The 27686-nt window shown below is 40.8% G+C and overlaps 1 protein-coding gene across 1 annotated transcript; it reads right to left on the reverse strand.

The window, feature by feature from the left end:
* On the reverse strand, window positions 1-27514 carry dyrk2 (dual-specificity tyrosine-(Y)-phosphorylation regulated kinase 2). The gene is made up of 7 exons (XM_085375729.1): window positions 27432-27514; window positions 9679-9782; window positions 4232-4574; window positions 3955-4118; window positions 2997-3386; window positions 2822-2912; window positions 1-2230 (listed from the first exon to the last, which is right to left on the reverse strand). The coding sequence occupies exons 1-7, from the start codon at window positions 27469-27471 to the stop codon at window positions 1596-1598; spliced, it is 1767 nt and encodes a 588-aa protein (XP_085231855.1). The 5' UTR covers window positions 27472-27514; the 3' UTR covers window positions 1-1595.
* Window positions 27515-27686: the final 172 nt, after the last annotated feature.

A 27686-nucleotide genomic window follows, 5' to 3' on the forward strand; every position in this document is an offset into this window, starting at 1 on the left:
CTTTAGATGTTATTGCTCGATCCATTCTGACGTAGATGCTCCTTAACTATTCTTTGTTACTTTTTTAAAAAGGGTATTCACTACATATCATGCTCCAAATGGCTCTAAAGGCTGTGGTTTAAAACAACCTCGCCATACTTTGAGAAAAACCAAATGGAGGAGCTTAGTAAACCTATGGTACTTTGAAAATCAAAGTTGCTTACACTCATTTTGTTGCACATGAGGATTTGTGTACAAGTTAATTTTAGATAAACTTTTTTTTCTGGGCTCAGGTGATACGTCTACCGCGTAACGGTCAACAATCATCTTTTATTTTCTCTATACAATGACAAATTATTATTAAATACTATTTAAAATGGCTATTTAAGAAAATTCTTCACTGTCCCCTTTGGTTTACAACATTAAATGTATTTTTTTTTAATCCATGCTCTTTGCTGTGAGGTTTATAATGTTACTATTAAACCAGCTCCTCTCCCTCAAACCCCATTTCGTGCCCTCAGTGCTCAGTTTTGATTCATTACAAAAGGAAAAAACTGGTACTTGTTTACTTCAAACATTCTTCTTTTCAGGCATTATTTTATCCCCATCAAAAAACAAAGTGTAGATATTAAAAATCTTTTTCATTCTGTCTGTGCTTCGTAAGGCTGGGCAGTGAAGAGCTAACGAGCTATGGCTAAAAACCGGCTAAGGCTAGCCGCCAGACTGCCAAAAAAGGCAAACGTGGAGCCAGCTATAGCTAGCTGACAGATTTAAAATTTGTTAAGCTAACTGCTAGCCAGTCAAAAGGTAAATAGCTAGCAAAGGGACAGCTAAGAAACACGTAGCTGTCCAACAACAAACAGTGCCAGCTAGCAGTTAGCCAGCTGACAGGCACTATGCTAGCACGGTAAAAAAAAGGCTAGCTACACTGTAAAACAAAAGCTAACTAACAAAGTTAGCTACCTAGCAGGGAGTGGGTTCTGCTGGGCTTTTAACAAACACCACCAATCTACCCCTAACTAAAACCCAACAAACTTTTTTTTCCACTCTGACATAAAACAAAGACTAGAAAGCTAATCACTGCACAACTATACCTTTAGAATTAAAAGGATATATCAAACTTAACTGTCAGTTAACCTCATAAACCTCCTTCATAAGGCCCTACACTGTGTTTGGATATAACCTTGTAAGACTGAAGCTGTTAAATTGATTAATCAAACCAGCTAAAAAGATTCTGTACTAAAAATGCTTTAAAAACAGCCTTGTTCCCCCGTCAGCACCATGTTGTTGATGTGTTTGTGAGTTTGGAGCTACAGAGCGGTATAGTGAGTTCTGATTGTCTGAGTGGCGCTGCAGTCGGGTCCAAACAATGTGCGGTTACTTCGTGTCTCACTGCTCAAAATGTAAAACTGAGGATTTGAGGCATTCCTGAACGCAAGCAAGTTCATCTAACTGGGTTTTGTGCGGCGGAGTAGCCAATCCGCACATTTCCATGCCGTGTTTATTCTGAATGCACCCCAACAACGCTGAAAAACCAAACGTTTGTCAAACTGGACGAAACCATTTTATTCGGCTGGTTTGCCATCCTCCCTGCAGCGAGTGGGGTGCATTCACTCTCAGCTGACCAGTTTGGGCAGCACTGTCCTCGGCTGGATGTTTCCGTTGGCGTCCGTGATAGCTGCTAAGTTAGTCCTGGTTTTTGAGGAGGATGACGTGGTGGTGAGCTTTGAGATGGAGGTGATGGCGCCATCAGTAGTGGTCGTGCCACGTTTGGACGATGAGGTCTTTTCTCCAGCCGTGGTTCCTGACGGAGGCTTTGGAAGCCGCCTCCTCAGCCACGGGTGCCGAAGCGCATGACTGGGCGTGATCCTGAGTGCCGGGTCCCACTCTAGACACTGTTTGAGGAAGTCGATGAAGTGCACGTCATCGCAGCCCTTCAGCGCCGTGCTCCAGTCCTTACTGCCCGGGGGGCCGCGCATTTTTCCCCGCCGCGAGCGCCCGCTGTTCAGCACTGTGGTGCCATCGGGTAGCGTGGTCACGGTGCAGTACCGTGGGTAGCCTTTTGATGACACAAAGTTTTTCGCTCTCTTGGAGCCGTCAAGGAGCTTCTGAGTGGGCATTCCCAGGAGTTCGATGATGCAGGCAAGCTGGTCAGCTTCATCTTCGCCCGGCAGCAGGGGGTAACCAGTGAGCAGTTCGGCAAGGATACAGCCCAGAGACCACATGTCGATGGGCATCCCATACCTGGAGCCTGGAAGAGAAGAAAGAGGGTCACCATCAAATCCAGCCTGTGTCATTATTGGCTAGTCGGTCAAACAAAAAGTAAAGCAGTCACATTCAGGAAGTCCAAAGACCGTTTCCTGCAATGAACTGCTTTCAAGAGTTTCCTGAAACATCAGAATGCAAGTAATAATAACTATATCTATTATTAAATTGCAAAGATAACTTGATGCACATTAATTTTAAAGGGAAACGTTCGTTGTTGGTTTTTTTTGTTTTTTTAAGTCGCTGGTTGGTTCTCATTTAAAGTCAGAATAACAAGCTTTTATTCTGTACATTATCTTAAAAGTGAAAAAAAAAAAAACCTCTGCTGTCAGAGCTCAAAAGCGATGACTAGTTTGGTTAAAAACCTTTTTTAAAAAATTAAATACGTAATTTTATATATATTTTATTACTATTTATTTAAAATGTTTAAATCAGTTTCCCTAAATTCAGTCTTCTTCTATATTTTTAATATTATTTTTTATTTAATGGCTTTTATTCCTTTGAGTAACTTATAACGTGCCAGTTTATTTTGTCTTCCATATGCGAAAGGAAACGCTGCTCTCAGTGTTTTTCTTACCCAGAATAACCTCCGGTGCTCTGTAGAACCTGGACTGGATGTAGGTGTAAACCCTCTGATGTTCATAACAGCTGGAACCAAAGTCTATGACCTGAGGAGAGAAAGAGAAGCAGTTTGAAAGGGTCTGTGAAGTGAAGAAAGGGGATTTTCCTCTGATTTGTTTACAGCAGCTGACCTTGATGCCGCTGCGTCCCTGCTGCTTCAGTAAAATGTTCTCGGGCTTGAGATCGCAGTGGATGATGCGATTCTTGTGCAGTGCATCCAGACACTGTAGGATGGAGTGGGCAAACTTCCTGACCAGCGGGAGGCTGAAGCCCTGAAACTTGTTCTTCTTGATGAGCTCGTACAGGTTCATGCTGAGGAGCTCGAAGGTCATGCAGATGTGGTTTCGGAAGGTGAAGTTCTCCAGCATGTGAATGACGTTCATGCTCGAATCCTTGTCCTGCTTCTTCAGGTGCTCCAGGATGCGGATCTCCTCCGCTGCCTGCCGGTGGAAGCGCTTCTCGTTGCGGACCATTTTCAGAGCCACATGTGTCTGAGTCTTGTGGTCAAAGGCCTTCACCACCTGCAGGAGGAAAAGGAAGAGCATGACGCCGTCATTAATCTTAGATTAGATATTCTTGATGTCAAAAAACAAAAAAAACAAACAAAAAAAAACAAAAAAAAAAACCCCAAAAAAACCCCACCAACTAAAGTCTCGGAATAGAGGAGTATGCAAAGATATTTTTAATATTCATAGTTTTCCTGGTTCTATTCTACAACTGTTATTTCTCTATTAAAAAATTCATATTAAAATTAAACATGAAGACTCATAACCTGATAACTAAAAGCTCCTTTTGTTGTGGCATTCCTTTATAAAGCAAACAAAGCTCAGCTGCTAAGCTGTGTAATAACCATGTCTACTGTCTTTGCTACAAACTACAACATCTGGAATCTTCTGCAGGCATTAAGGTTAAAAATTATTACCACAAAGACGCTAAAACTTGTCATCACTCTTAAAAAGTCAGGAACTAAACATAACCGCAAACAAAATTTAATAAAAAGTCAACAAAAATAATCTTAAAGAAAAAAAAAAAGAAAAAAAAATTCAGAGACTTAAAAACAGGAAATTAGGGGGGGGTCAGCAGTCATACCTGTCCAAAGCTGCCCTTGCCGATGACCTTCAAGACCTCATAGCGATATGCGATGTGGTCATGTGGTACATGGATGTAAGACCCCTGATCATCGTCATAGCCCCCGTTGTTGGCTCCACCGAGGACCCCCTGCCTCTTCTTGGCATTCTGGCCAACAAAATACACTGAGGAGGAAGCAGATGATTGATCAGTTATTGGTGGTTCTCTCCTGTCAATACACCCGACCTCTAATCAATCAGAACGACCATCTGCAGGCGGAGTGGTTAGGGACACTCACCCTCGGGATAGCTGAACATCTCGTGTTGCTCGAATGACGAAATTTTGGACATGAACTGCTTCATGGCCTGCTCCGGGGTCATGGGGTTGACCTTCGGCTTGCTGTCCGTCGACTTGTTGGAGGCTGCGCTGCTCTGGCGGTGGTGGTGGGCAGGCTCTGACGTCGAGGTCTGCCGGTCTGGCAGCGGCAAGCCAGGTCGGGACGAGCTGATTGGAGCCAGCCCATTGGGCTGGGAGGTCAGCACCGGGCGTTTGTTGGTGTTCTCCTCATAGAGCTGAGTGACATGGCCCTGCGACTGCGATGACAGCTGGACGGCGTCCGACATCGCAACTTTAGAGCCTCCCTGACCGAAAACAGAGGGAAATATTGGCTAAAAATAAGAGAGAGTCCTCTGCAAGTTGAGCCGAGGAAACCGAGGTTTATTTAAAAACAGTAACTAGCAGGTGGCCACTTTATGACCACTTATGTCGTCTTTGGTTTAAGTTTAGATTCTGGGACTTTATTTTTCTCCTTTTAATTATTCATTTTCTGATGCGTGTCATCCAAATATGGACCTGGACGTGCGCTCTCAGAGAAACGTGGATAATTAACACCCAGAAATGAGTGAATTACACAAAAACTATTCCCGGAAAGATGAACTGTGTCCGGGAAATTATCCCCCTCTGATTAACAGGCGCCTCCGTCTCATTGTCTCCCTTTGTCTCCTGCTCACTGAGTCACTCCCCGTTGCTGTGGTGACCAGCACACCTGGGTCCTTTCAGATAACAGAGGTGCTTTCTCACACTCACACACACACACACACACACACACACACACGGCAGAGCGGCTTGGTTCAAAGACCTGGTGCTTAACACAAAAACACAGTAAGTGTGTGTTCTCGTGACCCGGCAGCTGAGGACACGGTGGCACAAACATGAGGATGAAAATCAGGAGATGAAACACTCACACAAACAGGTTTGTGTGTGTGTCTCAGCAGCTACAGTGACATATAAGATGACATGTGGCTCTGCTGACTCCTCCCTTACCTGACTACACCTCGACTCAGTCAGCCAAATGTTGCTTCTTTCCTTCAAGGATTTCCATTATTCATTAATCTGCAGATTATTTATTTTTATTATTAAACATACATAAAAAAGCTAGGTGTAATATTTCCATGTTTTTAAATGGTTTTATATAAGAGGGCTGGGAAATGAGTTCTTTCAGGTGAAAGGTTAGCCACTGGACACCCATCTTGAATTGTGTCCAGGTACATATTCAGGCAGTTATTTTGAAGAATAATCAACATTTCTGTTCATTTCAATCGTTACTGAGAAATAAAAACTGCCAGTACAGAATTATCAGTCAACTGTGATTAAAGAATTTGCCCCAATATAAGATTTTATTTCTTCCAGGGTTCACTTGTCGTTAGGTTGCCCTCATTAATATAATGCAATAAAATTCTTAATGTTTTTATATGCTGAGCTCTAATTTTATTTATTTTTTCTTTTGTGTACCATATTTTTCAGACCATAAGGCACACTGTATTTAAGGCACACTAATGCAGGTAAATTACTTGAGGCTGGAAGATCAGTTTCTGACAATTAATATTTGCTCCTTGATTAAACATGTGACTTTTTCCAAGTGATAAGAAGCCTCCGATTTGCCGTCCTGGACATCAATGTTAATGTCTGGTAAGAGATTCCACTGACGTGCCACAGGAAACGTCATTATCGTGTACAAAAGTGGCGATAAAATAAACAGAGCAAATAAATGATGCATTATTTCTTTTATAGCATTAGTCTTGTGTGTGCGTGTGTCTGCTCTTCACACCAGCCTATAAACCATTTAGCTGTTTAAAGCATCCTGGCACAGGAGGCTATTATTAGCCATGTGGCTGCAGCAGGCTGGTGCACAGAAGTGCTGCTTCTTGGCGCTAACAGTATGCTAACACGCCAACACCGACAGATGACGTCACCAGCTTATTTCTCCCAACGATGAGCCAAGATGAACGGGACAAAACCCTGAGCTGCAGAATCTGAATCAAACTCAAAAAATCACGACCTGCACGAAGCTGCTGACCACAAAGGTCTGAGCAGAACATCTGCCGCTAATCTGTTCATCACTTTTTCTGTTATTCACCTGCTGATGACTATCAGAATAAAACCATGTACCTGAGGCACACTAGCAGACTTAATGTTTATAATTAAACTGGATCAGATTCACATTCTTCTTGGTAACAGCTTCACAGTTACGGTATTTATTTTAAAGTAGGCATTGGTGTAGGGCTGGGCGATATGGCCTAAAATTCATATTGCGATATAATTTGAAGCACGTGCGGTAACGATATATATCACGATATATTATTTTCTTCTGTATAACATATTTTCCACACTATAAGGCACACTTAAAATCCTTTAATTTCCTCAAAAATCGAGAGTGTGCCTTATGTATGAATGCTGGTTGTGCTTACTGATCTCGAACTGATTTTGGCGTGCAGAAATCTGTTAAAAAATGTTTTAGTACAACTTTGGTAAGCCGCACTGCTTGATGGATTGTCAGAGCATTACGGCTGCCGTAGTGAGGAGCTTCGCAGAGCAATCTGGGTCCAAAACTCCGTCCACTTCAGGTCCCAAAGCCAAACGAACACTAAGAGTTAAAAACGGTCTAAATTCTTTCATCTTTAATTAAATCATCAACGTTGCTGCTTTATCGGGTGTAACAATTAAGTTTTACATCCATGAAAACAGAATTTATTACATTTAACGGAGTTAGAAGTTAACAGGAAGTTAGCTCGCTAGTTTCCACCTAAACATCTCATACCATGTTCTGACTGAGAGATTTTTGAAACTAATTAAAACGTACAGCTCTGCTACCACTTCCGACATAAATGAAGACAGAAAACTAAACAGCAGTGGCGTTTGCAGGGTTACTGAAGTTGGACTACCTGGTATATAATGTTGTGCTACGTGATTGCTAGCGACACAGCTATGTTAGCATAACATTAGCACAGTGAAGCTGGAGGATGAACGCTAACTTTTTTCCCCCACTCAATAAAAGTTAACGTGACAGATTCTGGTGGTCAGGGACAAATGCAATCGCATAGCAGAATGCTATACACGGGCCAAACTTCAGTCAGGAGAACAACTGAGATTATTCATCCACAATACGAGGTTAGTTATTAATATACTGCAACAACGCGGGAATAGAACAGCTGCGAGAGAATTCAACATTAATGAATCAATGTTACGGAAGTGGAGGAAGCGCAGTTTTTGGCTTTCCCCATATTTCAAAAGTGCTTCATCTCTTTACTATGACTGTCGCCCGCCATAATTTGCAGATGATAATGGTTTTAGCCGCGGTGTCACTACCCGATCCGTACCGGAAACCCGATCAGTACCCCGCATGCGCAAATCTTACGTCACTTCCTCTCTTTGCCAACATTGCGACATTCAATATATTTGAATGATACTGTTATCGCCCAGTTAGCTCCTAGCATTTCTCAACAGCTCTGCCTCCTTTTCGACTGCCCGGGACATTTAAACAATGGATAATCCGTATACAAAGAAATTCATGCTTTTCTCCTCAACAGAGAGCGTTCCCCGATTGAGCAACAGCGCCGTAAAATAAGAAGAATGGCGCCTAATTACAGAGTTAATAATGCAGACTTTGTAATATCTCACGTGTAGATTCATCAGCCAGATGAAGTGTTTACTGACAATTGACAGTGATAGCGGACATCATCATCACTATTCCAACAATCCTCTCCTCACAGACAAGCATAAACACACTCGACTATCACTAAATCAGATTTAACACACGTTTGTAATGACGATAATTCAGTTTATAATAGGGTTTATTCGCTCGGTCAGCAGGTGGCGGTATCCTCGTACACTGGGGAGTAAACTGCCATTAAACGAACAGAAGAAGAAGAAAACCTCTGCACATGCGCGGTACGGATCGGGTAGACCCGATTTGTACGGTCAGACTTTACACATGCGCAGTAAGGATCGGAGAGTCCTGATCCGTAACTTTCTTTTTATTTTTCGTTTTTGTCTACATTGTACTGAAATGCTTCATTATTGCAAACATTTTAAGATATACTTGTTATTCTTAACATCTTAACAGATACTCTGACTCATAACTATCGTAAAACGCTACGACCGGAAGTAGAAACCTTTCGCGCATGCGGGGTACCGATTGGGTTTCTGGTACGGATCGGGTGGTGACACGCTGCGATGCTTTCGACCAAAACAGGCACAGCTTGATGACATCATCAACATGCGCGATAGAGATTTTGACTATAACGCTCTATCGTTAGCCAAATTTATATCGTTTCTATCGTATATCGTTTATGTCGCCCACCCCTACATTGGTGTAGTTCATCCACTTCCTTTAATCTCCTGATTGGCAGCCTCCCACAAACAGAAGATCTGAACAGCAGGAGGAGAGCGGAGCTTCTATTCAGCTCAGCAGACTGCTCAATTTTAATTTTCATGTGTATTGTAAGGTAAAGAACCCCAATGGTCAGGTGACTGCCTGTGAGCAAGCACTCTGTGATGGTGGAAAGGAAGAACTCCCTATTAACAGGAAGACACTGTTGGAGGGGAAGCCATCAACCCCGATTTGTTGAGAGCGGAAAGAGAATAGGGAAGAAAAAAAAAAAAAAAAAAAAAAAAAAAGGAGAACCACACAGTAAAAGAGGATATAAACTAGTCTGAGGTACTCAAATGACCTTATTAGTGACATTCCCTATTCGTGACATCACACAGAGCCAAGAGCAGATAAACAAATATAAAATAATTGCCCTTTAGGGATAAATAATGACTTTCTGATTCTGATAGAGCGATCTGAATGACTTCTGCATGCTACCATCGTTGTTCAAAACCTTGTTAGGCAGCTTTTTTTCAACTTTTTCTATCATCATTATTATCCTGCCCTTGCTCTGTGGTTCATCCTCTGTGCTGATAGACTACCGAGTCTCACCTGCGTTCACATAAAGCCAATTAGGGCGGCGCATGGCTTGCTCTCTCCCCTCGCTCCCTGACAGCCTGCTGCGTGCAGGGTTCATAGTCTTTTTCTTCTTCCGTTTGTTTTACCAGGCGGCTCTTTGAAAGCTTTTGTATAATAAGGGCTTCCTAGAACTGCAGCAACACTGTCACCTCAAACATTAAAAGTAGGTAAAGCATAATTGGCCTAGTTGGAAGAAAAATTTTGTATTTTGGTAAAAGAAAACACAGTTTGAGTACTAATTTCATCAAAGCACATTTACACAGTTTGTGAATTTTGGTTAAACCTAAATGAGCAAACTACTCACAGTTCATCTAAGTTTTAAAGATTCTGAGATCAAGAGGAAGAAGTCCAGATACTTAGGCATGATATCTGCTTTATGCTCTTCACATGTGTTATTTTGAACACAACAATGACAAAGAAGTGAAAATAATAAATGATAAAGCAGTGTGCAGCCATACCGTCAAATGATGGTGGTTACTGTTGCGAAGTGGGGGCAGGGCGGCAGGCGACGTGGCCTGAGAGCCGTTGTGACCGGGAGAGTAGACCGGCTCGCCCGTTTTGCCTGAAAGAGTGAGAAAAGATGATTATATGACAGCTTTGTTATTGTCATGTGTGTTTTAATGCCTTTTACGTCATAAAGACCAATGCCTGTGTTTCAACTAGTCCTGCTTGGACAACAAACAAACAAACAAACAAACAAAAAAAAAAAAAAAAAAAAAAAAAGAAAAAAAGAAAAGAAAATGCTGGAAAAAAAAAAGTTTCTTAATTTGAGTGTTTTAGCCTCAGGAGGAAGCCAAGATGGATTTTTTTTAAGTCATAGATGGGAAACCTGACGAGTTACACAACCTTTATTGGGCAGTATCACGAAAATGAAGACTAAAACTGTGGTTTTAAGAGGTTTTAGACCAACTCAGCACTGTGCTGTCTATGAAGATAAAATGAGCTGAATTCACACCATGGTGGAGGAATGGGAAGAATGGAAAAACCTCCAGTTATTCCAGCAGCACAGGAGCTACAGTTATTAACTAAATATCTTGAAACAATATCTGTAAACATTCTACAGATGCAGCTTCACATATGTGAAGATCTGCTGATTTTTATGCAGTTTTTGCAAGAAAAGTTAATCTGTAACTTTTCTTGCAAAAAACTGTCATAAAAATATCACCATTTACTTACTTATTTTTAAATCTGAATTAGCTTAGTATATCATTTTCAATTTTTACCTACTTAGACATGCTGATAAAACTGATAAAACTCAAACAGCTTAATGCCCCAGTTCTCAATTTTAAAGAAAGTTATCTGCATTTGATAAGAGCTGTACGAATAAACTTAACTCTTAATCTTCTTTTTTATTTCCTGGAACAAGAGAAATCTGACTCCACAGCTTTTTTCTGTGATGCTGTAGTCTTTGACCTTGTGTACATTTCCTGTTTGTATTGTACCATCTAATCACTGCACCAAAAACCCTTTTCACGCTGCCACAAGGTAACAAAGATGATGTTCTTCTGGTTTTTGCAGTTGAATTGCTGCGAGTAAACTGCTTCTAACATTTATTTTTATTTAATTGTTATCCAATTAGCTAATCACACAGCAGCACCCCAAAGCACTCAGACATGGTCAAGATGACCTGCTGAACTTCAATCAGGAAAGCAGTATTTACTCAAATAACCACTCGTTACAACCAAGGTATACAGAAGAGCATCTCTGAATGCAAAACACGTTGAAACTTGCAGCAGATGAGCTGCGGCAGCAGACCAGCAGATCTTTCGCATCCATTTCTTTAGATCCTGGGATGATTTGTTGCTTTTTGAGATCTTTTAGGCTACTTCACTTTATCATACAGGTTCTATTTAAGCAATTTAATAATTCAACAGATCTGGCAGAAATCAGACAATAAAAGTTAATTTATGACTTAGAGGGGGTAATTACTTTTTCACATGAGATGAGTTAGCTTTGGATATGTTTTTTTTTCTTAATGAATGAAATAATCATTTAAAAACTGTATTTTGTATAGCGATCGAAAATGTGGCGTCATTTCCAGGGTAAAACCGCAAAGGATTGTGGGTACAAGTGGCTAGCGCGCACAGGCTTTTACAAGACAGCAGTCACACCGAGATAAACAGACACAAAAAATGGCAAGAAGCTGTTGTATTATTAACTGCTATAGCCAGTCGCATGACAGCCACTGGAAGCCAACGGGTAAAGCAATTGGTTTTTATCGGATTCCTTCGTGGAAGAAAAATTGTTCAAGTCATGTTTCCGAAGTCACGAAGAGGCAACGGAGGGCTTGGATTGCGGGGTAAATCCCGAAATGCACGGTGGTACAAGAAATCCCTTTCACTGGAAAAAGCGACTGTCGCTGCCCCCTCTCTCTTCCAGTACTCCAGAGCGAAGATAGCCTTTTCGTCAAGTCTGTCTTTGTACGGACCTGCCGTGTTCTCCTTTCATTTTGTACATAACTGTTTTCAGAGCAAATAAAATGCAGGTAGGGATTAAAACCGCAGAATTAATGGTTACTGGTGCTGGAAATGCTAGCGCTTGATGCAGTATTTTAATTTTGCTGCCACTCGTACTTACAATGCAACGTGCGAAAGTCACGTGGTCTGTCGATCTCTATTTACCCGGGTTATTTTTGTCCAAGATTAATTTGGTACCTGAAACATGTAAAGGTGACGAATGTGTAAAAACTTTGTGTTGACACATACACAAACATACACATGTGCCAAAAATAAACCTGTGGGAAACACTGCAGTCTGTACAGTACCATGTAAATACAGCATAAGAAAGCTTGAAGTGGCTGAAAGCTTAGCTACCAGTCCGCATGTAAACAGCTCATTGACCGTCCTGCTAAATGCCTTCAAATAGCTCTGGACTGGACTGACCCAAAGCAATCCTGTTCATTCTGGAGTCAGTCCTATAGAGTCTAAGGAGGATGAAGGTTTTAATTTAGCCTCGTAATCTCCAACACAGTGCCTACCTCTCTGCCTCTCCCTCTGCAGCTTCACCTTCTTTAATAGCAACATGACGACAGCAACACGATGCACGGGTCAGAGGTCACAGTGTCTTCTTAACTGAAGAGCCAAAAGTTTAAACAGCCGCTGGGTGATAAAGCATGTTGGACTTTAAACAAGACACTTATCAGCTTTTGCCGCTGTCAATGGTTCACGGCCCGACTCAGAGTGACGACGTGAAAAAGGAGAAGCAGGAAATCAAAACTCAGCAACCAGCAGAGTCTGTTAACTTAAGAACTGCCTCTGAGGGAGCAAAGCAGTCACTTTCACATCACTTTTAAAGGGGAACCAGTGATATAAACAAGAGCAGGCCAAACATTACCACATACTGATTGCACAGGGTTAATACGCAGATTTCAAACAGCTCTGACCTGAACCCCCGAAAACGGTGACAGGACTCCAAGGAGTTTAAAGGGAAAAGGTGTCTGACAACAGTCAAAGTTTTCATGTCTTCTCTGCCACTTTGGGTCGTTCACGGGAAACGTAACTAACAAATGAAAACATAAAGCAACAAAGAGAAGTTCAGTGGCTGACTCTTCTCGCCTCCACACAGCCAATCAGGACTTTACGCTGTGAGCTTCAGATTGTGTTTCAGGAGGTTATAGACACAAATGCCTGCAGCACAGATGGACGTGGTACAGGATACTTCCATGTGCTACCTGGGAAATATCACATGTAGATGCTCAACTTTCTCAGGATAAAATATTTTTAAAGCCTCATTCTGAAGTAAAATCAGCATTTATCAGATTTCACAAGTAAAGTTGGTTTCAACAAAAACAGCCCAAACTCTGTTTTAGATGGCTGATCAGTAAGCTAACCCACCCATTATGTTGAGTCGTGCCTGTGAGCTTATTTCTGTAATAATTCAATCATCGGTGAATCAGAAAGCTCCAGATCATTAAAATATTTTCCGAACAGCTGGAAATGAAAATCAGAATCTTCCGCTGGCTCGTCATGGAAACAATAAATGGATAAACAAAGAGGACCCTTGCAGGCCACCGTCCGGTGACTTTCTGTGTCGGTGCAAGTTGAAGCAGGCAGATGGACCGTACTGCTGCTCTCCGCCTCTAATCCAAACTTAATCCCGCTAATGAGGATGACATGGAGGGTGAGGCAAAACCACATCGGCAAGCCCACAAGGCATGACGCAGGACGCCGAACAACTGCATGATGAAGTCGGAGACTGTGGACTAATTTTTGTTAGTCCAAAACTAAAACTTTTATGTCACACTGGGATTTTAAAAAGCCGCCATTTTTGCCTATTTGATTACATTTTATTGGAAAAAACTTTTAATCAGTTAGCCAGAAACACTGTAGTCAGATCAGGGCTCTAGACTAACTTTTTGCCACAGTTGCACTGTTGCGCCCAACTTTTTTTTTTTTTCCCCCCCCCTTTCTTAGGTGCACCAGCACAAAAGTTAGGTGCAAACAAATTTTTCATCCGCATCGCTTAACACCGCAGCTTTACACATTCCTTTTTTTTTTTTTTTTTTTAAATTGCTGTCCATACAGAGAATATTGATTTCTAAATGATTAATAATCTTGTCAACTAGGGCTGCCACAAATTATTATTTTGATAGTTGATTAGTCACCAATTATTTTTGCACTTAGTCGACTAATCAGATCATGCATCCATTGGACATAAAACGTACAGCTTATTGCACCAGCATGCATCTGCTCTTATATAACTATCATTAGTTTACAGCTTTAAGTGTTTAAGGTATGTGCTAACTAAAAATAAAGACAAGATGATGGTTTATTAAATTTTAATGACAACTGCAGATTGTTTCGGTGGAGTTTAATAAACTCAGCCGTCTGCTCCTTGCTATCTAAAATATAACTGGACAATGGGAAAGAGCTGGATGAAGAAATCACTGAGAAGGTGTGGTATGAAACATGGAAAGAACATAAGAATACAACTCAATCATTAAAGTGGAGAGAATTCATCTGGAAAAATCAAATTTGCTACTTTATTACACCTAAGATTAAAAATAAACAAACCAATACACAACAAATGGCCTGTATTTATATAGCGCTTTACTAGTCCCTAAGGACCCCAAAGCGCTTTACATATCCAGTCATCCACCCATTCACAAACACATTCACACACTGGGGATGGCAAGCTACATTGTAGCCACAGCCACCCTGGGGCGCACTGACAGAGGCGAGGCTGCCGGACACTGGCGCCACCGGGCCCTCTGACCACCACCAGTAGGCAACGGGTGAAGTGTCTTGCCCAAGGACACAACGACCGAGACTGTCCAAGCCGGGGCTCGAACCGGCAACCTTCCGATTACAAGGCGAACTCCCAACTCTTGAGCCACGATCGCCCCCAACAACAGTGTTGGAGGCTGTGTGGATGGGATGAACCAGACCATACACACATTTTCTGGAAATGCAGAAACATTCACACTTCCTGGGTCAAAATTCACTCAGCTCTCTGTGATATATTAGTTACATAATTCCCAGAACTTGCCTTGTTTTGTATCTAGGATACTTGGAAGGTACTGTAGATGTAAAGGATCGTTACTTGGCTAAGATTCTCCTTTCAACAGCAAAGAAGGCCATCACCAAAAACTGGCTTAAGACAGAGACACCAGGAAAGAAGCAGTGGAGGACATTATGGAGATGGAGAACTTTACATATAAACTGAAACTGACGGAAGAACGCTTTTTGAAGGACTGGGGGAAATGGCTAACGTACAAAACAAAAAAAAAAAAAAAAAAAAAAAAAAAAAAAAAAAAGCTGAATGAAGATGGACATACAAAAAAGAGAATTTGAAATGAATGATTGAAATGTTTGACACCGCAGGTAGGGTTGCACGATTTTGCATAAAATGAGAATCACGATTTTTTGGCTTAGAATTGAGATCACGATTCTCTCACGATTTTCTTTTCCAGTATAAATATTTATTGCACTTATTAACTGCACATCAACTTCATAACAGTTGAGACTGAACATAAAAACAATAAATAAACATTAAAAACAACAAATGTCTCACGTTTTTCTGTTGCTGCAAAATGTTGTACTGCTTGAAATCCCGTCTCCACCGTTGCTCGACACTGTGTGTATAGAGCAGGTAGTGCAACAAAATAATAGAAAAATAGTTGCTGGACGGCACTGTGTAGCGTTTGTCTAGGGTGTTGATCATTTTCCTAAATCCCTCGTTTTGCACAGTGTTGATGGGAGCCATATCTTTGGTCAGGTGATAAGTGATAGCCTCCGTAATTTCTTTGTGCCTGTGAAAGTTCGACCTGTATAGGGAAGCGCTGTATAAGGTTCCTGTTATTGATGTTTTGGTGGTTGACCGGGACGGATTTTCTCCTGTCACTTTCTCGTCATCCCTGACGTGCTCTCCGTTGTTTTTTCCCTGCTAATTTTAGCATCACACCACAGCTTCTGTATCACGTGGTATAAGGCTCCGCCCTTGTCATTTGTTGAGCAGGAAGAGTGAGCGCTTGTTTTCATGCAGATTACGTCCCGGATCAAAATGCGGTACAATCGTCGTCGTCTTTTTTTTTCTTTTTTTTTTTTTTTAAATCGTCGTAATTTGGAAATGAGATCGCACATAAGTATGAATCGAGATCGCGATTTTCTAACGATTAATCATGCAGCCCTAACCGCAGGCATGTTTCCTTTTTTTTTTTCCAATTATCATTTTTGATAAGATAGTTTGTTCCTCCCCCCCCCCTCAAGTCTGTTGTCTGCTTGACGTTTATTCTGCTGTGTAAAAACTATAACTTTAATCTCAGCCAAACCGATTTACTCAGGAACAAATAAAATACTGAAAAAAGCCAAACAATAACATTTTTAAGTTATCTAAGTGACTTGTATATCATGTTTAACCTGAGTAGCGAAAGACGGCGGTGGGTTTGAAAACGATTTGCTGGGAGTCTGGTGTTCTCACCGGCTTTAGTGAGCCTTGAACCCCGGCTAGCCATCGAGCTGGTGGGTAACAGACGTTTTGAAAATATGCGGTGTCTTGATAAACTGAGCAGATATTTCAAGTTTACACAGCTACATCCTTGCCTCAAAATATGTTACACATTTATTTTGTGACCCAGAGAGAATAATAACAGTAATATTAAAACTAACTAGCAGCCGCCATAGTTGAAAATTGAGCAGGGCCACACTATGAATTCTGGGATAGGCTGGGCCACGAAGTATACACCCGACCCATCCTTCAAATCTGGGGAAATCAAGGGCACATTTGTGGGCCGCATTTGTCAGTCTTCGAATTTGGACCGTCTTCGTCGTGTCGCTGTAACGTAATCGGCCTACAAATGTGGGCACAGAAGGATGCGGTTCCTGAATTTGGACACAGCTACGATACCGGACACTGCTTCTTCTTCTGGGTTTAACGGCAGCTGGCATCCTTGTACATGCAGTGCTGCCATCTTCTGTTTCAGTCCGTTATTACACTCTTAAATCCTACTACTTATTCCTGTGTCTTTTGGGATCTTACAAAGCTTCAAACGACGCGTCGACTATTAGTATTCTATGATTTTGATAGTCGACGTAATCGTGACTAGTCGACTAATCGAGGCAGCCCTATTGTCAACACAAAGTTCTCCTGACTACAGTAGCTGTAATGCTCCAACAATCCATCAAGCGGTGCGGCTTCGTAGCTTACCAAAGTCATACTAAAACATTTTGACAGATTTTTGAGCGCCATGTACTACATAAAATCAGTTTGTGGTCAGTAAGCACAACCAAAATTCATACATAAAGCGCACTTTTGAGGAAATAAAAATATTTTAAGTGCGCCTTATAGTCCGAAAAATACAGTGCTGAAAAAGTTATTGTGCTTAAAGTGCTTCAGTGAGCTGAAATTTAAACTTCAAATATCTCAAGATATATAAAATAAACAGATAGTCCAAGTAAGATATTCAGTTCGAAGCTTTTGAGGCACTTTTAATTTTGACTATCTCTGATTGGTTTAGACCACGATATGGGCATAATGTGTGTCTGTTGTTGGCCACACAGAGACTTGCTGAGACTTTTCAATGATCAGAACATAGCATAAGCATAGCAAACAAAAGATCTCCGGTTCGATTATTGGTTACCTGTCATGAGTAAAACCCAATTAGCTTGCAGAAGTGTCCACAGTCTGAAAAAGTTCCAGTAAATGAACGAAGCTGCTGTTTGAAGCCAAAGATGCTAATAAACATGACATCCTCTCTGTTTGAGTCACAACAGCATTTGAGTAATGGCAAACATGCATGACGGTAGGTAACGTTACACTAAAAATACTTGAGGAATGCACCTTACTGTGGAGACAGAGGCGTCTGTCCCCGAAGCATCTCAAACTTTAACAACCTGTTCTGACTGACAGACCAGGCCCTATGGCAGACACAGCCAACCTGAAGAAATACATGCCAGGGCTACCCACGGCCTCCTGCTACAAGCAATTTGAACAAGCTCAAGGCATAATCACAAACAGAGAAAAGGAGCACAGTGGCCAAAGCTACGCTAACAACAAGAATGGACGGTCATGCTAGCAGCTAAGATAGCAGGCAGCCACAAAAAACAGCTCAAAGTTTAATATTTGTTTCTTAGTGGAAAATGAAAGTGCTTTAATACTACTGTTATTGTTGACTTTTATCTAAGAAGACGCAGTACAACATGTAAAAGTGACAGATTCAGCCATATTTATCACATCTGGCTCATAAAATATAATAAACAGGAAATGAGCAAAAGCAAACAGCAACAACCAGGGATGACAGAAACTGTACAAAAACACATACAAGGCATTTCATCATGGAGAAACAACGGAGCAAAGAGAGCCCTTACTGCACATTATGACAGCATGTACACGGACAGAAATATACCTCACTGTGAAAACTGTTTTTTCTTGCATATAACCATTTTTGACATCCATCAAAGAGACTATGGATTTTACCCAAAGGAAAATCACCACGACTGTGATCACAAAACGACTTTTATTTTTACATACAGTTTAATTTACTGAAGCTTGAAATACATTTATAAATAAGAGGAAACATACGAGGAAAATGCACTGATGGTTACCCCATTTTTATAAGATGGATAGTGTTTTTCAGAGGTTCAGAGCAGATATTGTACAGCGATACTTTCTGAAGCCGACTTGGAAACAGTTTTAGTTTAGCTGCAATTCATTGCAATAAACTTTGCAAACATTTTTTCTTTTACTCTGAACGTGGACAATTAGATTTAATATTGAATGCCAGTGTATATTTGTTATCAGTGTCTGATTACTTATAATCCATGTCTCTGTCAGGCCTGAAAATACAGAAATCAGCTGACTCCTAATGTTTACTACAACTCTTACTTAACAAATTTGAAAGAAACTTAACCCTTTAAGACCTACCATAGAACCAAGTCCGCCAGAGCTTATATTATATTTTTACATGCTGTAGTGTCATTTTCGGGAGCATTTCAAGTTGATATACATCAATACAACCATTATAGCCCAAATTTTAATAATATGTCTGCATTAAGTCCATAGTAATTACATAAATTGCAAAAAAGTGCAATAAACTCCAAAAAAAAAATTGAAAATCGTTTTTTGTTTTTTTTTTTAAAACATACATTTCTAGTTAGAGAAATTTAAGGGGCTTATCCCTCAAAACTGTAAATAGGGCTGCTCAATTAATCGAATTTTAATCACGATTACGATCTGGACTTTCAACGATCATTAAAAATGACTGAGCCGATTATTAGCCCCTCCCTCATTTATCCGCGACACCTTAAAGGCCAGTCCGTGAAAATATTGTCGGGCATAAACCGGTCCGTGGCGCAAAAAAGGTTGGAGACTGCTGATTAAGAGGAGCCGAGGAAGATCTGAAAGCTAAGCAGAAACTATTTGGAGAGGAGAGTGACTGCCGTTGGTTGAAAAGAGAGGTAAAAAAAAACTTCAGTGGTGTTGCACACTATTTTATATTATTTTTTAAAGTCATTGTTAACCCTTTAAAGCCGGTCAGAGCAGCACGCTCCGTTTTGTGTAACTATTTTTAAATCCCCATAGAACCTGAACCGTGTAAGCTAGCGCAATAATTTGTTTTGCATATGAAACCGGAGGAGTTGTACTTACATCTTATGCCATCAGCTTGTCCTCGGTCATGGTTTCCTTCCACATATAGCTTTGCAAAAATTGCATAAAAAGCGCTTGCAGGAACAAAAACATAATATTCCAGAAACACGCTTTGCCGATCCGATCAGCTGTTCGTAACACTTCCCACAGTGAAACAGATGTCAGTGTGAACTATTGCATGTCCGCCATTTCCTGGCCGAAACCGGAAGTGACGTCATTTTCACGGAAATGTAGTTTTTACTTGTAGGCCTTAAAAGCCTATACTGGTCATGTTTGACTTTTCTGAATAGTTTCTGGGATGCTTAGAACTCGAATTGCACTGCTGGAAATAGTTTATTTTGATGCACATGCTGTTTTCTTTGCAAATTTGCATCATAGGATTGTTTTTTCGTTTTTCCTGCAGTGTATAAAAATTGGTGTATCTCCAAAATAAAACTATGAAGACACTCAAAATAAATTTCCTGTTGTAAACTATTTTTTGCAACTTTTTTGTATTTAAAGTTTTGAGGGATAAACCTCTTAAATTTCTTCAAGTAGAAATATATGTAAAACAACCAAAAACGATTTTCAATTTTTTTGTAGTTTATTGCACTTTTTTGCAATTAATGTAGTTACTATGGACTTAATGCATACATATTATTAAAATATGGGCTATAACAGTGGCATAGCAAATTGAAATGCTCCCAAAAATGGCACTACAACATGTAAAAAAATAATATAAGCTCTGGCGGACTTGGTTCTATAGTAGGTCTTAAAGGGTTAAATAAATATCGTCAAATAACCGCGATCTCAATTTCAGTGAAAATAATCGTGATTATCATTTTTGCCATAATCGAGCAGCCTTAACTGTAAATACAAAAAAGTTGCACAAAATAGTTTCCCACCACAGGAAATTTATTTTAAGTGTCTTCATAGTTTTATTTTTGAAATACACCAATTTTTATATACTGCAGGAAAAATGAAAATAAATATTACAATGCAAATTTGCAAAAAAACAGCATATGCATCAAAATAAACTATTTCCAGCAGTGCAATTTGAGCTCTAAGCATCCCAGAAATGACAAAGAAAGTCATAAAGTCAAACATAACTTTTAAAAACACCAGTATAGGCTTATGAGGCCCTGATGGTAAAATAAAAATACATTTCCGCGAAAGTGACATCACTTTCGGTTTCGGGCCAGGTAATGGCGGATAGGCGATAGTTCGGGCTGACGTCTGTTCCAACGTAGGAAGTGTTACGAACAGCTGATCGGATTGGCAAAGCGTGTTTCTGGAATATTATGATTTTGTTGTTGCAAGCGCTTTTTATGCAGTTTTTGCAAAGCTATGTGTGGAAGGGAACCGTGACCAAGGACAAGCTGATGGCATAAGGTGTAAGTACAACTCCTCCGGTTTCATATGCAAAAAAAATTATTGCGTTAGCTTACGTGGTTGCAGTTCTACAGGGATTTAAAAATAGTTACACAAAACGGAGCGTGCCCGCTCCGACCGGTTTTAAAGGGTTAAAGTCCTTGCTTCAGTCAGAAAAATAAAATTATCAGCCAATAAAAGCATTAAAAGCAGAGGTTAAATCTCCAGAGCAGCTCAGGCTCTAACTCAGACCATCCAGTGTCCTGCTGGGCTCTCAGCCCTTCATCAACTCTGCAGGGGCTCCTGCAACACGTACTGATAGTGTAACAGGGATCTGTACTGAAGGCGCACACAGCCTGCCTCGCTGCGAGCCCGACAAATGCATGCTACCGGAGTGGAAAAGCAGCGCTCTGAATGCAAACTCAACACCGAGCTGGAAATGCCAGAGAGCCGGCAGGCATGCTCGGCATGCTGCTCAACCGGTCGAGTGGGAAAGTCAGCGCTGTGACGCTCAGCAATGTCACAAGCCAGCAGAGGTGCTGGAGATATAAAAGATGTGGGTAAAAAAAAAACTACGAAGCTCCCAAAGTCACAGCATGCTGTCCCTCACAGGGTCCTGTAGATGACTCACTGACATTTAGTTGAACTTCTACACTATTCCCTACTTCTAACACTGTAAAAATAGTGAGTGAAGTATCATAAAAAAATTTTTTTTAAAAACAGACGCCCATGGCTGGGTGTTAATGACACCCAAATTTAGCAGCACATACAGCTGTGGAGTCAAAGTCCCTCAGTTTTGAAGCTGCCGATTGGCTGTTAGGACTCTGGTTGGGCAATCCACTAATGTAGAGGTGTCAAACATGCAGCCCGGGGACCAAAAGTGCTCAGCCAAATGGCCCAACAGAACCTGGGTGGCTTTACAAAGTGTAAAAATTGCAGTAAAGCCATTAATTACTTTTATGTTTTTATCAACACATGCTGCTGTTCCTTTGGTGGTGTGCTAACATTACTATGCAGGAGGGTAAACAAACTGTTTCAGTCATGAAGATGTAAACTGACTTGTACTGCTGCTGTTCAGTCACACATGTGAAGACTTTTCAAACTGTAATTCATCCAAACTCTACTTTTAAAGAGCAGCGGTTAAACCAAGAGCTGGACTAAAGCATCAACCTATCGCCTCAGGAGGCAGGTATGTGCTGGGTATTCATGTTTCTGTTTAATTATGGAAATCGGATGCCGTCATCATACTTATTCAGGCTGCCTCGCCTTTTTAACTTTTCACTTCCCTTTCAGCAGCATCTTTTTATTTTAAAGCCACAAATTCTGCCACATTTTCACTGTTTGGACTTTGAAACCTGATTTCTGGGTAAAATCACCAAGAAAATTAATATCAGAAAATTCACAATTTCACCTATTTTTGCCCTTTAGAAGTCAAAACTAGTCACTTTATGGCACAGACACTCAGATACATGAAGATAAAGACAGGGAAACTGGGAAAACTCGTGTTAAGAAACAAGAATTAAGCAGTAGTGCATTCAAATGGAAAACAAGAACAAATCAGTCCGATGACATCCAAACCTTTCCATTTCAGAATCACTGTTAATTAGCAGCAGCTGGTAAAAACCCACATTAACGAGGTTTGTCGATCTATCTGCGAGAGTGATGATCAGCACTACTTGTAAACAAGCAGCTGTGATGTTTTCAAAGACAGAAACTCTCTGAATGTGGGTATTCTGATAACCAGGCACCATCTGCTTTGACACAGATAACCGAGACAGTTGCAAACTCCGCCCTCCTCTCAAAAGCACCTTTTAAAACCCCGTGTGCTGCTGCAGCAGAGCCAGTTTAACAGACATTTGTCAGCACACAGCGTCAACATTACGACATCCACCCCATGCTTGTTGGTGTACAGTGAGAAACTGGGACACAGATCTGGAAACAGTGCATGAACTGGCACAAACTGCCAGCACACAGCAGGAAACAGACTGATTCAAGCAGCTAATGAACTGATTATAAAGCAGGTGGTTAGACGAGGATGAGGGATGAGCAGGGAAAGCTTGCTACAAGTCTGACAGTTTAAATGACAAAAACAGGACTGTGATCACAGAGTAATTATACTCTGTATCAGTCACTGTTTAAACTTCATTACTGACAGCACATCGCTGGCTTTGAGCAAATGACAGCAATAATATCAGAGCTATGTTACATCTGGCTGCCTGCCTCTGTTTACATCACTGTAACTGAATACAGCAATGTGCAATCAAACTCAACTGCAATGTCTTAGTTCCTAAAGATAGCATAATACATTGCAAAGCATATACTTCATGCTACTACACATAACACCCTTACATTATCCACAAGACAAGCTTCAAATAAATTTGGCACAACTGCCTGACATACACCTTGCTGTATATATGAGGCCTAAAAAGGTTAAATTACCTGTTATTTATTTCATGAAGCACGTGATATTTCTTTTAAATATGTTTATTGTAGAATTAGAGTGAAGATGAGTTAACACTAGGGCTGGGCCATATTATACCGTTCACGGTAATACCGGTATAATGTTAGGCAACGATAGGAAAATGAAATATCGCGATAGAATGGGAGTAAAACGCGCATGCGCAGTGCCTTTGTTTTCATACGCACATGGCCGATTGTTGAGTGAAACAGATGAACCAGAATTGGTTTGTAAAAATGGTGCAACTTCCGTGATGTGGAACTGGTTTGGTGTTTGTCCGTCAGATACACAACAAAGCACATTTTTTTGCAGAACATGCAAGCAGCCGTCGTTATTGTCGTATTTGTCGGACTAAGATGCTCTTAAATCTGGGAGTAATCTGGGTCCTAAACTCCGTATGCTTCAGGTCAAACAACACTGCAGCATCACTTAGAGTTAAAAACTGTCTAAATTCTTTCATCTTTAATAAAACGATCAGCATTGCTGCTTTACCAGGTGTAACTATAAAGTTTAACTTCCAGGCATCCATGAAAACAAAAGTTATTACATTTAACGGAGTTAGAAGCTAGCAGGAAGCTAGCGGAAGTTAGCTCGCTAGTTTCGCTAGTTACCTAAGCATGATATAGCATGTTCTGACTGAGAGATTTCTGAAAAAAATCAAACGTACAGTTCTGCTATCACTTCCAACATAAATGAAGACAGGAAACTAAACAGCAGTGACGTTTGTAGGGTTACTGAAGTTGGGCTAGCTGGTATATAATGATGTGCTACGTGATCGCTAGCGACACAGCTATGTTAGCATAACATAAACAGTGAAGCTGGAGGACGAACACTAACACTTTTCCACTTATAAAAGTTAACGTGAAGGTTCTTCATGGTTAGAGACAAATGCAATCGCATGGCAGGATGCTGTAAACGGACCAAACTTCAGTCAGGAGAACAACTGAGATAATCCATCCACAATACGAGGTTAGTCATTAATATACTGCAACAACATGGGAATAGAGCAGCTACCAGAGAATTCAACATTAATGAATCAATGGTACAGAAGTGGAGGAAGCAAGAAGAATGAGTTTAATAAAGTTTGATTTATCTGACTGCTTTGTTTCGCTTAATGTGCCTTATAATCCCGTGCACCTTATGGTCCGAAAAATGCGTACTGCACACTGCAGTTTAATGTTGCAAAGCACCTCTTTTTAACTTCAGTGGATATTATACATGGTTATGCTCAGGATATGTCAGCCCATTTCTACTGGAAATGCCTTTTGGTTAAACTTTCAGCAAGGAATTTGCATTTGCACTGTTACATTTTTATAAAGCTTTAATGTACATAAAAACCAGCTTCTTGTTTAAGTGAAAATAAATGGAAGGTTGTCTTTTTGCGCTAGTAATGTTGTGGAGTTGTATTTTGTCTCGCATCAATTATATCGTCGGTTATATCGTTATCGCAAATTTTCAAATATATATCGTGATAAATATTTTTGGCCATATCGCCCTGCTCTAGTTAACACAGTTTGAAATAAACTTGTGAAAAACAACTTAACAGTAACAATAGTTGGGTTGTTATGTAAAAACAAACAGAAACAGGCAGCACAACAAAACCTAGATATTATTACCAAAATGAGGTATATGCCAACACCAATCAAGGAAGTCAAAAGAACTACTACTACTGTGCCAAGTTAATAAGAGCAAATCTTGAAAACAAGAAATACTCGTTTCACCTTGCACAACACATCCCTACGTTATCCTCAGATGCCATAAGGACGTACATACATGCATGTGTATGTATACACATACATGTGTATATATAGCCTGTTTCAGTTTAAGCGTTGTTTTCAATAAATTGCATCCTCAAAAAAATGTTTTGTCTCACTCCCATTTCTTCTTGTTGAAGCTCTACTTGAAACCTTGTTAAGATCCAACAATGCAAAATACAAATCCCACCCAAGTGATCTTAAACTTGTGTCTGGGACTGTAGTTTGTGTATGTGATTCTACTCTTAAACAAGGGTTGTTTGAGACTGGTGTGACTGTTACTAATGCTCAAAAAATCCCACAAGGATTTTTTTGTTTTGTGCTACCAGTACGATAAAGAGTAAAAATAGTATGGTCCACAGTACACGACAGTAAACAACACAGTCAAAATAAAATTGCCACAGGTGACCGGTAAGGGCCTTATACTATGAGAGACTGCAGAAATTGTTCGATTTACAACACTGACAAAAAAAAAAAAAAACCACGAAAAGTAAAAATGAAGTTAAAGGTGTAATTTTTACTTTAAAGGTAAACCTCCATTTACATTTTGTGTCGCACTTTTCAGCGTTTTAGCAGCTGGATGAAATTTGTACACAAGTCAATTCATTTCCACTGAAACTGTGACTGCAGCAATCACAAGTTTTTTGCACACTAGTCGGGGTCTTTTACCCTAGCAACAGGTGAGTTGCCAGGGGACCTACGTGACTGACTTTAGCGATCATTTTTCCAACGATTGCCATAAAAATCCACAAATTGCTCACAAAAATGATATTCATTTTCCACCTCACAACTGGGGTGATCGGGGACTTACTTGATCCCTTCCCTTAGTTATCACACATCTAGAATGGTGGATAAGTTAAGTCACATGGTTAGTGGTCAAGAGTCTCCAAAACCTCAATAAGCAAAACATAAAGCCTGTTTTCCAAAACCCAGTAACCCTGGTTATCACCTTGTCAACCAAGCTAGTTGCTGAATAGTTCCCTAGGTAACCCCTCCTGTGGCTACCATTAGCTTTTACATCCATGTGTGTATATTTAAGGCCCATTTTCACTAGCCAAGATTAGACTACCATTTTATATCACAGTGTGAATTGGTACCTCGCTAACCAGGCTAGCTAACAACTTCCTAGCTCAAATATAAACACATTTTCCATGAGCAAAAGTTAGAACTCCATTTAATATCATGATGCTAGCAAGCGCTAACATCAGCTAACAACTCATTAATATTTTTAAATGCCTTTTCAGCACCCTATTTAACAAGAAAGTAAATTGTACATATTATACATTTGCTCCAAAATAGGGTCACGTCCTTAAACAAACAAACAAACAACAACAAAGGTTTAAAGTAGTAGAGTATTAAAGTAGCTAACCAAGCTAACAATTTCCCAAGTCTGCCCCACATCCGGTTTCAAGAAAACATCTAAATGGGCCAAAGCTGTGGCTTCAAAACAGCAAACCAAAAACCAGCGGCTGTCTATATCCAACATGTCCAAAAGTCTATGAATACACCAGCCAAAAATAGCATCAGTGTAAATAAAGGAGTTTATGGCTAATAAAGCTTCAAAATAACCACTATGGCCAACCTTCAGGCTTCAAAACAACAGTCCACGCAGAAATGGATGGCTACGCCCTTTAATCTGTTTATACCATAAGTAATTTCTGCTGTGACTTCCTCACACTAACAGCATTAATGCAATGCTAATATACCAATCAGGCTCATCACGCAAAATGAAACTGCCTCCAACCATCAAAGTATTTATTGACATTAAGTGTATGATAAAAAAAATAAAAATAAAACCAAGCACAATCGTCAAACCTCTGGAGAGCGAATTAATCTCGTATTAATGGTTCAAACACAGACGCCAGGAGTGTATGAAGAGCTTCCATGCTAGCACAAAGCCACTGAATCCTTATATGAATATAAAGGCAGAATATCAGCTGTAACGCTCAGCGTGAGGCTGTCAAGCTCCTTAAGATTTTAGGAAGTGATAGGAGGGGGAAACCATACCTTTAATGTGGAGCAAACCAACTGACCTCTGACCGAAGATTTATTTCTGTCCGTGGAGCCGGAGGCCAAGAATTACCCGGCAACGGAAAACACGCAAAACACACAGAAACCAGCAAAGCTAACATCACACACAGGGCACCAGGAGAGCCAGGACACCGAGGAGTAGCACGGTGACAAAGGCAGCTTGACGGAGAGCAGAAGGAATAACCGAGCAAGGAGAGACTGTGGGAAAAGCTACTGCTGCTGTCACTTCTCATCTGTTTGCTAAAAATTAACCTGACGGACAGAGCTGATTTTCCTTCCTTCACTTCTCCCGCTGTCAGCCCAGCTAGCTCCCAGCTTTTATGCTTAATTTAAAGAGCAGAGACCGAAAAAGGCGAGCCTGGAGGGCTGCTCGTACTGGAGCCACTTAGCTAGCACAGCCCCCAGCCCTCCCCGCTCTGCTCCTCCGTGTCTCACTCACTACCTGCCGTTAAAGACAGCCAGAGAAACACTGGGGCATCTCCTCAACCGTGGCCCGGCTCAGGTGCCTTCTGTCGGATACAAAGGGTATGCTCACCCGTCGGAAGGACCGAGGTTACGGGCTTCTTGGTTAACATGGCGGCCGCTCCTCTCCTCTGGACTCAACTGTGCAGAACACCTCCTCTTCCTCCATTAGCCACCCCTCCTCTTCCTCCATTAGCCACCCCTCCTCTTCCTCCATTAGCCACCCCTCCTCTTCCTCTACCTACTCCTCCCACTTCTCCTCCTCTCGCTCCTTCAGACCCCGAGACAATTAGAGACGCATTAGTGCTTCCATCGCCTCATTTAAATA

The sequence above is a fragment of the Diplotaxodon limnothrissa genome, linkage group LG17 (assembly GCF_057381915.1).
Source record: "Diplotaxodon limnothrissa isolate DT_005_m linkage group LG17, D_limnothrissa_male_GT1.1, whole genome shotgun sequence".
NCBI classification, from domain to species: Eukaryota; Metazoa; Chordata; class Actinopteri; order Cichliformes; family Cichlidae; genus Diplotaxodon; species Diplotaxodon limnothrissa.